Source organism: Pseudophryne corroboree, chromosome 2, assembly GCF_028390025.1.
Source record: "Pseudophryne corroboree isolate aPseCor3 chromosome 2, aPseCor3.hap2, whole genome shotgun sequence".
Classification (NCBI taxonomy): Eukaryota; Metazoa; Chordata; class Amphibia; order Anura; family Myobatrachidae; genus Pseudophryne; species Pseudophryne corroboree.
This window is the reverse complement of record NC_086445.1, coordinates 4,076,289-4,092,135: the sequence shown is the minus strand read 5'-3', so window position 1 is coordinate 4,092,135 and position 15,847 is coordinate 4,076,289. Positions and strand designations below refer to the sequence as shown.

The following is a 15,847-nucleotide window of genomic DNA, read 5'->3' as shown; positions in this document are numbered from 1 at the left end:
ATTCCGAGTTGTTCGCTCGCAAGGCGATTTTAGCAGAGTTGCTCACGCTAAGCCGCCGCCTACTGGGAGTGAATCTTAGCATCTTAAAATTGCGAACGACGTATTCGCACTTTTGCGATTACAAACTTCTTAGCAGTTTCTGAGTAGCTTCAGACTTACTCGGCATCTGCGATCAGTTCAGTGCTTGTCGTTCCTGGTTTGACGTCACAAACACACCCAGCGTTCGCCTAGACACTCCCCCGTTTCTCCAGCCACTCCTGCATTTTTTCCGGAAACGGTAGCGTTTTTTCCCACACGCCCATAAAATGGCCTGTTTCCGCCCAGAAACACCCATTTCCTGTCAATCACACTACGATCGCCTGAGCGAAGAAAAAACCTCGTAATGCCGTGAGTAAAATACCTAACATCATAGCAAATTTACTTGGCGCAGTCGCAGTGCGGACATTGCGCATGCGCACTAAGCGGAAAATCGCTGCGATGCGATGAAATTTACCGAGCGAACAACTCGGAATGAGGGCCAAGGTTTTTTCTTGTTCTGCTGATCGTAGTGTGATTGACAGGAAGTGGGTGTATCTGGGAGGAAACTGGCCGTTTTATGGGAGTGTGCGGAAAAACGCAGGCGTTTCAGGGAAAAACGCGGGAGTGTCTGGAGAAACGGGGGAGTGTCTGGACGAACGCAGTGGCAGAGTAAGTCTCGAGCTACTCAGAAACTGCACAGAAATTTCTATTTGCAATTCTGCTTATCTTTCGTTCGCAATTCTGCAAAGCTAAGATTCACTCCCAGTAGGCGGCGGCCTAGCGTGTGCAATGCTGCTAAAAGTAGCTAGCGAGCGAACAACTCGGAATGAGGGCCATAGTGCAGTATTACAGATAAAGTACCAGCCAATCAGCTCCTGATTGTCATGTTACAGGTTGTGTTTGAAAAATGACAGTTAGGAGCTGTTAGAAAAGGCCGTCCTGCAGAATAGCGGAGGACAGGAAGATGTATCTCTGGAGAGGCACACCTATGCACAGTGGGCAGTACTGCACTGACATTCAATTAGAATTTATTACAACTTTGTCTACAGGTCAGAAGTTACTGTGTTGTTTGTCCCATTGTAAGTGATCAGTGTTTGTGTTATTTATTTTCTCCAGCTGAAGGAAATTTACTTCTACATCTTCATTTTGTTAATTATGATGGTGGCCTATGGGGTTCCAAAGCAGGCGATCCTATATATTAATGAAACACGGTGGGACTGGATCTTCCGCCATGTCCTCTATTATCCCTACCTATTACTTTATGGGGATCTTCCATTAGACGTGGACGGTAAGTTACCCGGTGCTATGTGGTTATGGCTGTGATATGATGACAGTGATAGAGTGTATGGCTGTGTATACAGATGTGTCCACTTACATTCCCTGCACGTTAAACAGCCCTTCTAGCCATGTCATACATTGGCGTGACTCGGTAGTCCCGAGCATTTTTACGTGTGACTTTTTCCATTAAAATGCATCTTATTCACAAAATTAAGTGAATAGGACACACAAGCAGCTTCTGCTGATGATATGTTTCCTAGAAAACACTGTAATATAGCATGTCGTATGCATATGCAGCCACTGTCACTCACAGAATATAGGCATGCTGCATATCCTATTACTGACACTGTAACATAGCATTTGATATGCAGATACAGCCACAGTCATACACAGAATATAGGCATGCCGCATATCCTATTACTGGCACTGTAACGTAGCATTCTGTATGCAGATACAGCCACAGTCACACACAGAATATAGGCATGCCACATATCCTATTACTGGCACTGTAACGTAGCATTCTGTATGCAGATACAGCCACAGTCACACACATATTACAGGCATGCTGCATATCCTATTACTGACACTGTAACGTAGCATTCTGTATGCCGATAAAGCTGCAGTCACACACAGAATATAGGCATGCTGCATATCATATTACTGACACTATAACATAGCATTTTGCATGCCGATGCAGCTGCAGTCATACACAGAATGTAGGCATGCAACATATTATATTACTGACACTGTAATGTAGCATTCCGTATGCAGATACAGTGGCAGTCATACACAGAATATAGGCATGCTGCATATCCCATTACTCACACTGTAATGTAGCTTTCTGTATGCAGATACAGCCGCAGTCATACACATAATATATGAGTGCCTCATAACCTATTACTGACATTGTAATGTAGCATTTCATATGCAGATACAGCCCCAGTCATCCACAGAACATAGGCATGCCTCATATGCTGTTACTGACATTGTTATATACAGTAGCATTCTGTATGCAGATACAGCTGCAGTCATACACACAATATAGGCATGCCTCATATCCTATGACTGACACTGTAATGTAGCATTTCGTATGCAGACGAAGCTGTGGTCGCACAGCATAAAGGCATGCCGCATATGTTATTGACACTGTAATATAACATACCATATGCAGATACAGCTGCAGTGGGTGGTCTTCAGTATGCCGAATGTCGGGATCACGGCGCACAGTATACCGGCGCTGGGATCCCGACACCCAGCATACCGACAGCTATTCTCCCTCGTGGGGGTCCACGACCCCCCTGAAGGGAGAATAAATAGCGTGGCGCCACCTTGCCTGCAGCGTGGTGAGCGCAGCGAGCCCGCAAGGGGCTCCTTTGCGCTCGCCACACTGTTGGTATGCCGGCGGTCGGGCTCCCGGCGCCGGTATGCTGGTCGCCGGGAGCCGGGCCACTGACATACCATACTACACCCGCTGCAGTCACACACAGAATATTGGCATGCCGCATATTCTGTTACCAACACTGTAACATTACATTACATATGCAGATACAGCTGCAGTCACACACAGAATATAGGCCTGCTGCATATCCTATTACTGACACTGTAACATAGCATTTCGTATGCAGATACAGCTGCAGTCATACACACAATATAGGCATACCACATATCCTATTACTAGCACTGTAATTTAGCATTCCATATGCAGCTACAGCTGCAGTCATATACAGAATATAGGTATGCCTCATATACCATGACTGACACTGTAACGTAGCATTCTGTATTCAGATACAGCCGAAGTCGCACATAGAATATAGGTAAGACAAACATCTATTACTGACACTGTAATGTAGCATTCCATATGCAGATACAGCCACAGTCACACATAGAATATAGGCATGCCACATATCATATTACTGACACTGTAACATAGCATTCTGTATTCAGATACAGCTGCAGTCACACAGAATATAGGCATGCTGCATATCTTATTACTGACACTGTAACGTAGCATTCCGCATGCCAATACAGCTGCAGTCACACACAGAATATACGCATGCCACATATCCTATTATTGACACTGTAACGTAGCATTACGTATGCAGATACAGTCACAGTCACACACAGAATATAGGCATACCGCATATTATATTACTGACACTGTAATGTAGCATTCTGTATGCAGATCCAGTTGCAGTCACACACAGAATATAGGCATGCTGCATCTCCTATTACTGATACTGTAACGTAGCATTCTGTATGCAGATACAGCCGCAGTCACACACAGAATATAGGCATGCCGCATATTATATTACTGACACTGTAATGTAGCATTCTGTATGCAGATACAGCTGCAGTCACACACAGAATATAGGCATGCCGCATATTATATTACTGACACTGTAACGTAGCATTCCGTATGCCGATACAGCTGCAGTCGCACACAAAATATAGGCATGCCACAGATCATTTTTATCAGCAGAGTTTGATTGTGCGTCCTATCACATAGCGATGTGAATAAGATGCTTTTTAATCAAAAAAGGATGCCCGACACCAACGGAGTTGCACGGGACCTGTCAGCTCATTCTCACCAGGCATCTTCCACTACATGGTGTATTGAGACAAGATGTATGAGGACACATGTGTACAACACACGGGATGTATAGGACAGTTAATAACTGTATTCATGTTTTTTATTCAGGTTTGAACTTTGACGTTACACAATGTACCCAAAATATCACTGATTCCGATGTTCCTCTGTGTGTCTACAATGATGGTACCGGGAACCTTCTATTTCCACAATGGCTGACCATAATCCTTTTGTGTCTGTTTCTCATCCTTGGCACCTTTCTTATGTTGAACCTGTTGTGTATAATAGTTAGGTAAGAATAAATCCTCTACATTTTTTCTGCTGTAATTCTAAATTGTGTCTTTTACTTCCAATAAGTAATGGATTCTATAACGGAACACATGTGATGTGTTGTGCACCCAGTCAGAGTCATGCATCTTATAACGGAACACTTGTGATGTGTTGTGCACCCAGTCAGAGTCATGCATCTTATAACTGAACACTTGTGATGTGTTGTGCACCCAGTCAGAGTCATGCATCTTATAACGGAACACTTGTGATGTGTTGTGCACCCAGTCAGTCATGCATTGTAAAACACAACAATTCCTTCGAAAGAGTCATACATGTCTATAATGGAACACTGTCACACATCGGGGTCTTAGCTAGAGTTGAGTGGGTCTGGTTCTCTATAAAACAAGACCCACCTGAACTTCCCGAGTTCGGATCCAAGTGCGGCTCGGGGTTTCCCGCTAGACTCAGATCGCAAAACGAGGAAAAATGTCATCATCCCGCTGTCGGATTCTCGCAGGGTTTTGGATCCTATAATGGTTCCAGTGATCGGAGCCATTTCACTCCGGTTGTGGGGAATCAGAATCAGAAAGTTTTATTGGCCAAGTACACCTTCGTATACCTGGAATTTATCTTTGGTTAACTGCACGCCAGTAAGCTCGCATAAACAAACGTCTAACATTACCATTCACAGTACAATTAAAAAACAAATACCTAAAAATGTACAATCAATAGTCATTAAAACACATATCCTATTTATAAACAGCAGCGTATACTCAATGAACGTGTCAGTCTCAGTGCTGGGTTGTGGGGTGTGGGCGTGGGTCTGGTGGTTGCTGTGGGTGCTGGTGTACCAGTCCAGTGGTTCTCTGTCTGTCGTCGGATCTGTCCATACATCCAGTGGCTTTTCCCCAGTGATAATTAAAAGCCCTGTATACTTTGTGAACATTTAGGGACTGGTGTGTCCTATCAGTGAAAGTCCAGGGGTGCTTTGTCTGTCATCTGCTGTATTCTGCTGGCGGAAACACCAATCAAAGCGTCAGCAACATAATCAAGAATAAGATAGTTCAGTTGACACATCGGGGTTCAGTCATAACAAAAAAAGGGAAGTAGTCCAACCGACAGGGCAGAGTCAGGTAACGCCTGCATCTTGGAAGACCTGTGAGGCATAGTATCTCTTCTTGTAACTGCAAATTTCCTGCCATGGGGGCCACTTCCAGCTAGTTGTGGGAACTAAAAATCAGGCAGGTCAAATTCTCAGTTGGGTATTTTAATATTCAGTAGGCCAAGTCCAGAGCAGAATGAGGAGAGATCGTATAATGAGCTCATGGAGAATAGCTTCCCAGAAGAGGCAACTTGGAGGTTGAGGTTGAAGCCCCAGCAATATTTCAATTGATGTTTTTGGAGTTCGTCAGTTACAGGCTTGAGGGCTTTCCATTGCTGGAGGGTGTGTCATTGCAGATCTTGGTAGATATGGATCACGGCACTATTGAAATCAACTCCATCTAGCTGTCGTACCTTGTGGATAATATTGTCTTTTTGTGAATAGTAGGGCAGGCGGCAGATAACATTGTGTGGACGATCAGCAAGGAGCCCTCTCGGTGAGCTCTATCGAAGGTTTTGGTGTCGTTAGGATCGTTTCCCAGGTTTTTGCTAAATATTTTTGTGAGGGCGTCCACCAGACCCGCTTTGGTAACGTGCTCAGGTAGACCCCTAATTTGTATGTTATTCCTCCTTTCCCTGTTATCAAGGTCCAACATTGCAGTTGTAGCAAGCGGATCTCTGCTGTTTGAGCAGAAATAACATCATTCAATGAGCTCAGGAACACACTGGTCAAGTATTGGTGGACCTCTACTGAGGTCATGCGACCAGACAGTTGTGACATATTGTGTCTGATATTAAACAGTTCTCGCTGGATAGTTTCTTAGAGATCCTACTTAGTAGGGAGGGTTTTTATGAAAGATAAAATGCCCTGGAGGTCTTTATTTCCCTTAGAAGATGTGTGGGTAAGATCTGCAGTTGGGGAGGATGTCGGGAAGACGGGGGGAGGAGGAAGGACTCGGAACACAGAGATCTTCAGTTCGTCTGGATGGAGTGGGTTGTAGGAATGGCTTCATATCTGCCTGGCACATGGTCTGCTTTGGAAGAGGTGTGTTACCTTTCTGAGTGTGTTTCCTATTCCTGACCATAATGATGCTAAAGAAAGTTAGTGGGAAACAGCATAGGTCGGGTTGAGCAGCATCAGAGTATGTACATGTTACATCAATTGAGGCCCAGAAAGTGGTGACTCCCAGTGGTTTGGCATTAACAGACCATCAAGTAGATATGAGAGGCAGATGCAGAGACAGTTACATAGTCACCATGTTGATTGTCATAGAATCTTATACACTGAATAGGGGAACGTATAGAGGATAACTTCTCTCTGGAATGCTTCCGCAGTGGAGCGGATATATTTTCAACGTGTGCGTAACTGAGTGCAGAGGAAAAACAAATCTAAGCCAAATGTAGTACACCAAAATGGCCACTAGAGGGAGCTCCAGTATTAGAAATAGTGCTGCTTTATAAGACTTATGCCGACAGTTACCCATAGATAGTGTTCAGTGCAGGGGCCGTTTTTACAGTTTGGAACCCCAAGCTGCGAGGCCAGCCCCAGGAGGCCAAACCTAGTAAAGGACTAGGGGAAGCTGCTTGTTATACAGTAGTATATTATATTATGGCCTCCTAGCAACAGAACCAGTGGCCTGTCAGAGTGGCAAGAGAGCCAGTGGACACACTGCCCACCCATGCACCAATTCCCTGTATACAACAGGGAAAGAGAGGATGTAGGCGGCAGCCGGTGCTCCTCTCTGAAGCTGCGTCACTCACCAGTCCCTGTGTAGTGGAGGGCAATCACCGGGGGGTCCCTGTAGCAGAGTGTAGGCAACTTCCGGTTGACTCTGGATGATGACTCTCAGCGGGCTAGTACACCACGGACCGTTGAGCAACAGTAGAGGGAGAGGGTCTCTCTCCCTGATCTTGGCTCCAGTCACCAGCCTCAGGGCGATAGAGCAAGTCCAGGAGGGCCTCCGCGGTGGGTCGGGACATTGGCAGTCTCTGCACAAATCTAGGGTCCGGCTTCTGGAGGGTGTGTAGGCCGCGACCCGTAGGAAGATATGAGATCTTCCCCAACTTTACAACCAACACAGCGCTCCAGGGGCACTCATAAGGGCTGAGGAAAGGGGTCAGGACCCCTCAAACACTGGCATGCAGGAGGAGAGCATTGTCCCTACACGTCTAGCTGCAATGACTTCAAGTACACACCCCCTATCTTACTGGAGTTAGTGTAAAAGACCTCTGTGGATGTATCTCCCAGCACTCTCTGCTACAGTGGGTGCTCACTCTCGTAAAATCTTGTCCATCTGAGTATGACCTTGTATGGGAGGGTTTCATCATTATTGTATGCAAGCACTTCTAGCAACACTCTGTTGCCTCCCAATCACCATACAGGAATGCACCGTACGTTTCTGATACTGTGCGTGCAGATCTGTAATGGCATTCTGTATGTACCAGTGCAGTGCACAGCCCAGCCCAGATGATTGCACATATGGAAAACATTGCTCCACTGCATCCAACTCAGAATCATGCCTTATACAGCATAAGGATACAGCATGATAAGGGCCGGCTGTGTGTCATACATATAAGCCCCCACTATCTCTATGTTACACACAGCTCCTTGTACAGATGTTATATAGAGAAGATCATGGTGGATTTTTAGATGTTTTTACTTTTTTCTTCTTCTTGTCCCAGCGTTGTATTTACTGACGTTGAGAGTCAGGCAGATCAGCTCTGGAAGTTATATCGCTTTGGTCTAATAAAAGAATACAATGATCGCCCAGCTTTACCACCACCATTCATCGTGTTTTCACATCTGTACCTTCTCCTGAAATGCGCCATCTGTAGACAACCACCATGGGGCTACAAAGCACTGAGTGAGTGTGAAAGCGCCATTACCACCAGATTGGGTATAGGTGTGTATGCTCTGTAATAATTGTCCTACATTGTCCTTGCAGGACGCGTGCTAGATGAATGCCAGGAGTCATTGCTGCTGTCCTGGGAAGCCTACATGAAGGACAACTACCAGTATAAGCAGCAACAGCGAAAACAGGAGAGCCAGGAAAATCTGATGAAGGAAACATCCAAGAGGTAAAATCTCCAAATGTTAAGTTTCCCAATGTTATTATGCTGTAAAGGTATGACTATAAAGTGTCCTAATACTGACTCTAGTGCACAGTTATCTGGGGAAGGATAAAAGTGTGTAATCTCTAATGGGAACATCTGGTCACAGATCAGGTGGGTGGCCATACATTATATCTCTTAGCCATGAGATCAGGAGCCCTCAACTCATTATCTGTGTGTTACATGCACCGCAGGTGCTACAACCAAGACTACTACTCATAGCAGAAATATCCCCCAGGAAGTCATCCAGTCTGAGAAGGTTGGATATGTGCAAAAGTGTTTCGAAACTCTCCAAGTAGAACTTCTGATGGAACTTCTGATTTGAAATTACTTAGCCCGGGAATGGGTCTGGGGTTCACTGTAGATCCCCACAAGCAGATTTGGCCCATGCTGCTGGCTTCCTACAGGTCACTCCTATAGTGGATGTGACTGGTTAGGATTTGGTAGGATACTGACAGGTGAACTGGAGTCAAAGGGTGCAAAGTAGCAGATAAGGTCTGAGGCTGAAGCATAATCCAAGGATAGGCAAAAAGTTGGGGATGGCAACAATCGGAGTAATGGTATGTAGTCCAAGTTCTGGGAAGGTGCCTGCAAGTAGGTGTACTGTAAACTGGCTGAGGTCCAAGGACAACAGGCAATTAAACATGGTCAAACAGCAGAGGTCAATAACAGGTATCGGCCAGAAGCAAGCTTTGCAGGACAAGTATCTTCCAGGAATCAGGAAACATCATCAGCACTGGATGTGTTCACCTCCTGCCTTGTATACCCACATTCGGAAGGAGATTGGCTGCGGCCAAGAGGTTGGCAGAGAGCTGGGTCTGTTAAGAAAGTCCAAGATTCCAGAAGCATAATCTCAACCCTACATCTGCTCTGGCTTAACTGGATTCAGTGCTGGTCTGCAGTCCACGAGCTCCTGGGTTCCCATCCTGCTGACCACATCAGAGCTTTTTATTCTGGGACTGTGATACCCGCTGCAATTCACATGCAGTCCCAGGTCTGGAATATTTTATTATTGCTTTCTTGCCTTGTTCTAGGACAAGAGTGGCATCGGTTTCTTCTTTGGGGTGGGATGTACTAAAGCAGAAATGCTGTAAAAATCTAGTTTTTGGGTGTTTTACCTCATTTCCAAATGCACTAAAGCCCCATTACTGGGTTCTGACATGCAGGGTATGGACTACTTTCCATGTTGTGCTGTGTGAGGGATCCAATCGGATAGCTCCCAGCATGCCCCACGGCCGCCGTATCCTTCTATGCATGTGCAGATGGACTCCCGAGTCATAAACCCCGAAGTCCAGGGATGGGAGACCATCGAGAAGGATAGCTCTTATCGGAAGAGCTGTCCTTCTCAATACTAATATATTAGTACATCCCGCCCCTGGAATTTTTTGGGGCTTTGAAAGTGACACCCACAGTACCACCGCTATTACAACCTATACAATCATTTACAAAATTAATAGATGGGTAATAAGACTGTTAGTGGCTGTCCTGTACTAGGATAGGCTGATAACTTGTAGTTTGGAGATGAGGACGTGCCTCAGACCTTTGTACTGTTGTAGCACTATCTGTCGCAGGCGTCACTCATCAGAGGCCCCGGCATTGCTGGGTATACAGGCTACATTTAAGCTCTTGGAGGTGGTTTAGCACACTGCAAATACCTCCTCTGTGAGGGAAGGACACGCAGCAGCAGAGTGTGTATAGTAAGAGAGTGGAGGATCCTATGGCTGCCAGTGAAAACATCCTTTGCCCGCCACCCTGTGACACTAGTGCTACAAGTAATGACAGATATCACATCACTATATTCAGTAGTAAACCATGATCAAGGGATTGAAAGCATCAACTACCACCTAGAACAAGACCCCGATATGACAGTCACACAACACAATTTCCTTTTTGACAGCATCACATTCATACTCAAACATAATCATGTTTGGTTTGAGGACATGTTTTTTTGTACAACTCAAGGGCACAGCCATGGGTACAGGATTTGCCCCAAGCTATGCCAACTTATTTATGAGTTGGTTGGAAGACCACCACATCTGGTCAAACAAGGAGCTTGGGACAAATCTCATATTCTGGAGCAGATATATAGATGATATATTTTTCATCTGGCAAGGCAGTAAGGACACACTCAAGGAATTCATGATCCATATGAACACGAATGACAATAACCTCAGGGTCACAATAAAGTACAGCAAGACCAATATTAAATTACTCGACCTCAACATCTATATAGAACAGGGCTGTATCCCCACAAATACATTCCATAAAGCGGTTGATGTTAAAAGCTTCATTGTATCCAAAAGCCAGTTCATTAGACTGCGAAGAAATTGCTTCAAACATCACAACTACATCACATGGGGACAGGAATGATTGACTCAGTTTAGGGAAAAGATGTAAACAAAGTGTGTAGTTTGATCTGCGCTAAAACATAAAGTGGCAGCCTATGTGGTACATACGAGCCTTCACCAAGACGCCAAGCAACCCAAGAAACAAAATATGGTGACCACACCTGGCGCTACCTTTCACCAAGACACAACAGAAATCTTTTTAACAGCTTACTTTTTTTTAGTAACAATAGAGTTTACAGTTGCTGTCGTATAAATCTGCAAAATTGAAACATACAAACATAGTGCAACCAGTTTTGGTGAATGACAATATATGAGATTTTATAGTTCAACCACATAAATAGGAGTCAATAGTGCATATCACCCACCAGATGGCATCGGTCATTCATTCTCATGGGTATCTCAATACAAGAATCAGTGTTGCATCACCTCCACTAGATGGTATGAGACATCAATCCCCAGAGATGTACTGAAAACTCAGAAAAATGGATTTATGGTGCAATAGAGCTTTACCATAAAAAGGTTTTATTCTGACAGGTTTTAAAGAGAGGCCTTAAATTTGCTCCCACTAGCCAATTGGAACCGTTTGACTTTTACATAGATCTACAAAAGTACATACGTAAACTCACAGTTAAAAAGTTTTTTCAGAACAAAGATGAAAAGGACACTGGGGATACTAGTGGTAGTTCGAACTCAAAATTTTAATTAAAATCATCTTTTTACCCAACTCATTGTAAGGGCAGCTTTTTGGACTGCTTTAACAAATTGGTGCTGGATGATGTGGAGAAAGTTATCAAAAAAAGACGTAGGAATTGTAATTTAACAAGGAAAGAGTGGTATGTTTTAAAAGGGTTAACAGACGATGATCAATTGGTCATTAAACCAGCAGATAAGGGTGGAGGGGTGGTCCTTATGGACCAAGCAGACTATATTGTAGAGATCGAACGTCAGCTTAATGACGGGGTTACATATAAGAAAATAAAAAGTAACCCCACTGAAAAAATAGTCAAATCTTTGAAAGAGTTGACTGATGACGCTTTATCTAAAGAAATAATTACCAAGTCTGAATATGATTACATTAATTTGAAACATCCGTCTGTACCGACGATTTATACTCTGCCAAAAGTCCATAGGGACCCCCTCCACCCTCCCAGTAGACCAATTGTATCAGGTACAAATAGTATTACTTCAAACTTATCCGCAATAATAGACCACTACTTACAACCATTAGTACAAAAAACCAAGTCTTATCTTAAAGACACCAATGATGTACTTACTCTATTGTCCAACACTAATTGGTGCAATAACTATATTATGGTTAGCGCTGACGTATCAATGCTATATACCATAATACAAGAAAGTAAAGGTATCGAAGCCATTGTATACTTTTTGGATCAGTCTGATTACTCCCCTGACCTAAGAGATTTTATAATAAAAAGTATACGATTTATTCTCAATAATAATTATTTTATATTCAACGGGAACTACTTCCTGCAATGTGTTGGCACGGCGATGGGCACCAGGTTCGCCCCCAGTTACGCCAACCTATTTATGGCCTACTGGGAGGATTTGACCGTATGGCGAGGTGGCGTGCTGGAGGCGAACCTGGTGTTTTGGCGCAGATATATTGATGATCTGCTTTTCTTTTGGAGTGGCAGCAGAGAAGAACTAGATTCTTTCTGTGACTCATTAAATGTTAATGAATTTAATATTAAGTTAACCACAAACATCAGTAATGAGGAGTTGGTCTTTTTAGATCTCTGTATTTATATAAAAGAACAATCAATACAGACTAGGTTATACAGAAAGCCCACCGATTCTAATAGCTACATCAGCATGGATAGTCAACATCACAGTAATTGGCTAAACAGTATACCATATAGCCAATATATGCGAGTAAAATGCAATTGTACAGATCCTGAAGTGTGCACGACTATATCTATTGATATGACCAATCGCTTTTTACAAAAAGGTTATAATATACAACATCTCACTAAGGCGCAGACTAAAGTTAGCGCGTTTGATCGGAAGGATCTGATTGGTAAACCAAGATCTGCTGATAGAGATTAGACTTATCAGTGGTCTTTCGTGTCTAACTTTAATTGCCAACACAAGGAGATTGAAAAGGTCTTTAAAAGACATTGGAATGTGATTAAAAAAGACCCTGTTATAGGTCCCCGTTTACCAATGGAACCTGTGTCCATTTATAGGAAATCAAAATCTTTAAAAGATAAATTAGTACATAGTTCTATTGAGAATAATAAGAGAAGTAGTATCCGTACCCTGGGTTTTCATCGTCGTGCCATTTGCAGTATGTGTAGGGCAACCAAAGGCACCAGTAAATTGAAGGAATTCGCAGTAAAGGGGGCAGATTACAGCATTAAGGAATTCATAACCTGTAATTCTAAAAACGTTATATATGCCATAGAATGTCAATGTTCCTTGATATATATAGGGAAAACAACAAGATGTTTGAAAACAAGGCTTGCAGAACATCTATATAATATAAAAAAAGGGTAAGAGACACATTCATTGTCCTCCCATTTCAAACATGTTCATGGGGGTAAAACAAGTGGAATTAAATCTTTTTGGGGTATCCAATTAATTAATTCCACTTGGCGGGATAAGGATATTGAGGTTCCCCTAGCTAAAGCCGAGATGCGTTGGATTTATAAACTAGGTTCCTTGATCCCCAATGGCCTCAATACCGATTTCGAACTCAAATGGTTTTTAGAATCCTGATTTTTATTCTCCTGTTTTTCTCCATATTGTTATTGTAACATGTGTATTCTTACTGTTTTTATATGTATTGTATTTTGTTTTATCTTTTTCGGGATCCACGCTCCTTCTAAATGACTTTGTCCCCAATGCTACAAATATGGACTATCAGAACTCCTATTCTCTGTGGACTTGCGCTGGGATTAGAAAGCGCCGTCACGTGGAACGCAAACAGCAAGAGCGATAACGCCGGTGAAACGCAAACGTCACTTCCGGTGACGCACTTCCGCATTAGGCGCCGATGCGCGCCAGAATCGTGATTATCCACAGAAGGAGGGGGACAATTAAGGGGGTATTTAAGTGGCTCCCGATGCCTAGGACCTTATGCTTCTGAGGAAGGTCGTTTGGACCGAAAGCGCGCTTAAGCACAAGGTTCTTGTCATCCGGATCCCGCTCATGACATTGTTACAGCTGGCTCTGTTTTGAATCTGGTTTCCGGCACTAATCCCAAACTATGTAAGTGTGTTTTTGTCAGAATAAAACCTTTTTATGGTAAAGCTCTATTGCACCATATATCCATTTTTCTGAGTTTTCAGTACATCTGTGGGGATTGATGTCTCATACCATCTAGTGGAGGTGATGCAACACTGATTCTTGTATTGAGATACCCATGAGAACGAATGACCGATGCCATCTGGTGGGTGATATGCACTATTGACTCCTATTTATGTGAGTTGAACTATAAAATCTCATATATTGTCATTCACCAAAACTGGTTGCACTATGTTTGTATGTTTCAATTTTGCAGATTTATACGACAGCAACTGTAAACTCTATTGTTACTAAAAAAAAGTAAGCTGTTAAAAATATTTCTGTTGTGTCTTGGTGAAAGGTAGCGCCAGGTGTGGTCACTATATGTTGTTTCTTAGGGAAAAGATGTCCCAAACAAACCTCATTGATGAAGCTTTTGAGCAAGTGGGGACATTAGAGAGAACCGAATTATTGAAATAAAAAGACAAAATAAAGGGAGGGAAGGACACAGAAGTTCTCTTTATTACCAACTACTCTCAACAGGCCAATCGAGTTTAACACATTCTCAAGAAACATTGGTCACTACACTTAGAAGATGAGACACTCGTAGATCATTTACCCTTTAGACCTAAACTGGTATTCAGAAGGGCCCCAGACCTTATAAATAAACTGGTACATAATCCCATTCCTCCAAAGGAACATATCCAGACTACCATCAGCAATAGTGCACCCAGAAATGGTTTCTATTATTATTGTTAACATGTCTGGATTGCACTAATCAGGGACAACGCAGTACCAAACCCACAACAGACTTTAAATCCACCACCACCACAAATAGGAGCTACAAAGTGAAAAGCAGATTAACATTCACAAGCAAGGGGATAATCTACCTCCTACAATGTGCATGTGAGAAACAGTATGTAGCCGCACAACGAGACCTCTGAAGACACGAATTAGCAAACATATCCAAAACATTAAAAGAGGGTATGCGGACCACAGTGTATCTAAGAATTTCAAAGACCACCATGGTAGTGACCCTAGAACCCTACAATTTATGGGATTACAGAGGTACACCCGAACTGGAGTGGAGGTGACGACACTCACAGAATCAACACCACTGAACGTAGGTGGATGTATGAATTGAAGATATTAGTCCCACATGGCCTAAACTTAGATAACGAGATCAAGTCCAATCATTTGCAAAAAGTAAGACAGTTTAAACTAGTGATGTGCACCGGAAATTTTTCGGGTTTTGTGTTTTGGTTTTGGATTCGGTTCCGCATCCGTGTTTTGGATTCGGACGCGTTTTGGCAAAACCTCCCTGAAATGTTTTTGTCGGATTCGGGTGTGTTTTGGATTCGGGTGTTTTTTTTTACAAAAAACCCTCAAAAACAGCTTAAATCATAGAATTTGGGGGTTATTTTGATCCCATAGTATTATTTACCTCAATAACCATAATTTCCACTCATTTCCAGTCTATTCTGCATACCTCACACCTCACAATATAATTTTTAGTCCTAAAATTTGCACTGAGGTCGCTGTTTGACTAAGCTAAGCGACCAAAGTGGCCGACACAAACACCTGGCCCATCTAGGAGTGGCACTGCAGTGTCAGACAGGATGGCAGATTTAAAAAATAGTCCCCAAACAGCACATGATGCAAAGAAAAAAAGAGGTGCACCAAGGTCACTGGATGGCTAAGCTAAGCGACCCAAGTGGCCGACACGAGCACCTGGCCCATCTAGGAGTGGCACTGCAGTGTCAGACAGGATGGTAGATTTAAAAAATAGTCCCCAAACAGCACATGATGCAAAGAAAAAAAGAGGTGCACCAAGGTCGCTGGATGGCTAAGCTAAACGACCCAAGTGGCCGACACGAGCACCTGGCCC

At 43.3% G+C, this 15,847-nt stretch overlaps 1 protein-coding gene across 1 annotated transcript in view; it reads left to right on the top strand.

Moving 5' to 3' along the window:
* The window catches only part of LOC135051331 (transient receptor potential cation channel subfamily M member 2-like), a 381,374-nt gene extending 370,639 nt beyond the window's left edge, over nucleotides 1-10,735 (top strand). Inside the window, exons 19-23 of the mRNA XM_063957386.1 lie at nucleotides 1,135-1,306; nucleotides 3,995-4,175; nucleotides 7,937-8,118; nucleotides 8,200-8,332; nucleotides 10,303-10,735. Of these exons, the coding sequence (XP_063813456.1) occupies nucleotides 1,135-1,306; nucleotides 3,995-4,175; nucleotides 7,937-8,118; nucleotides 8,200-8,332; nucleotides 10,303-10,735 (1,101 nt within the window). The remainder of the gene's footprint in view (nucleotides 1-1,134; nucleotides 1,307-3,994; nucleotides 4,176-7,936; nucleotides 8,119-8,199; nucleotides 8,333-10,302) is intronic.
* The last annotated feature ends 5,112 nt before the right edge of the window (nucleotides 10,736-15,847 follow it).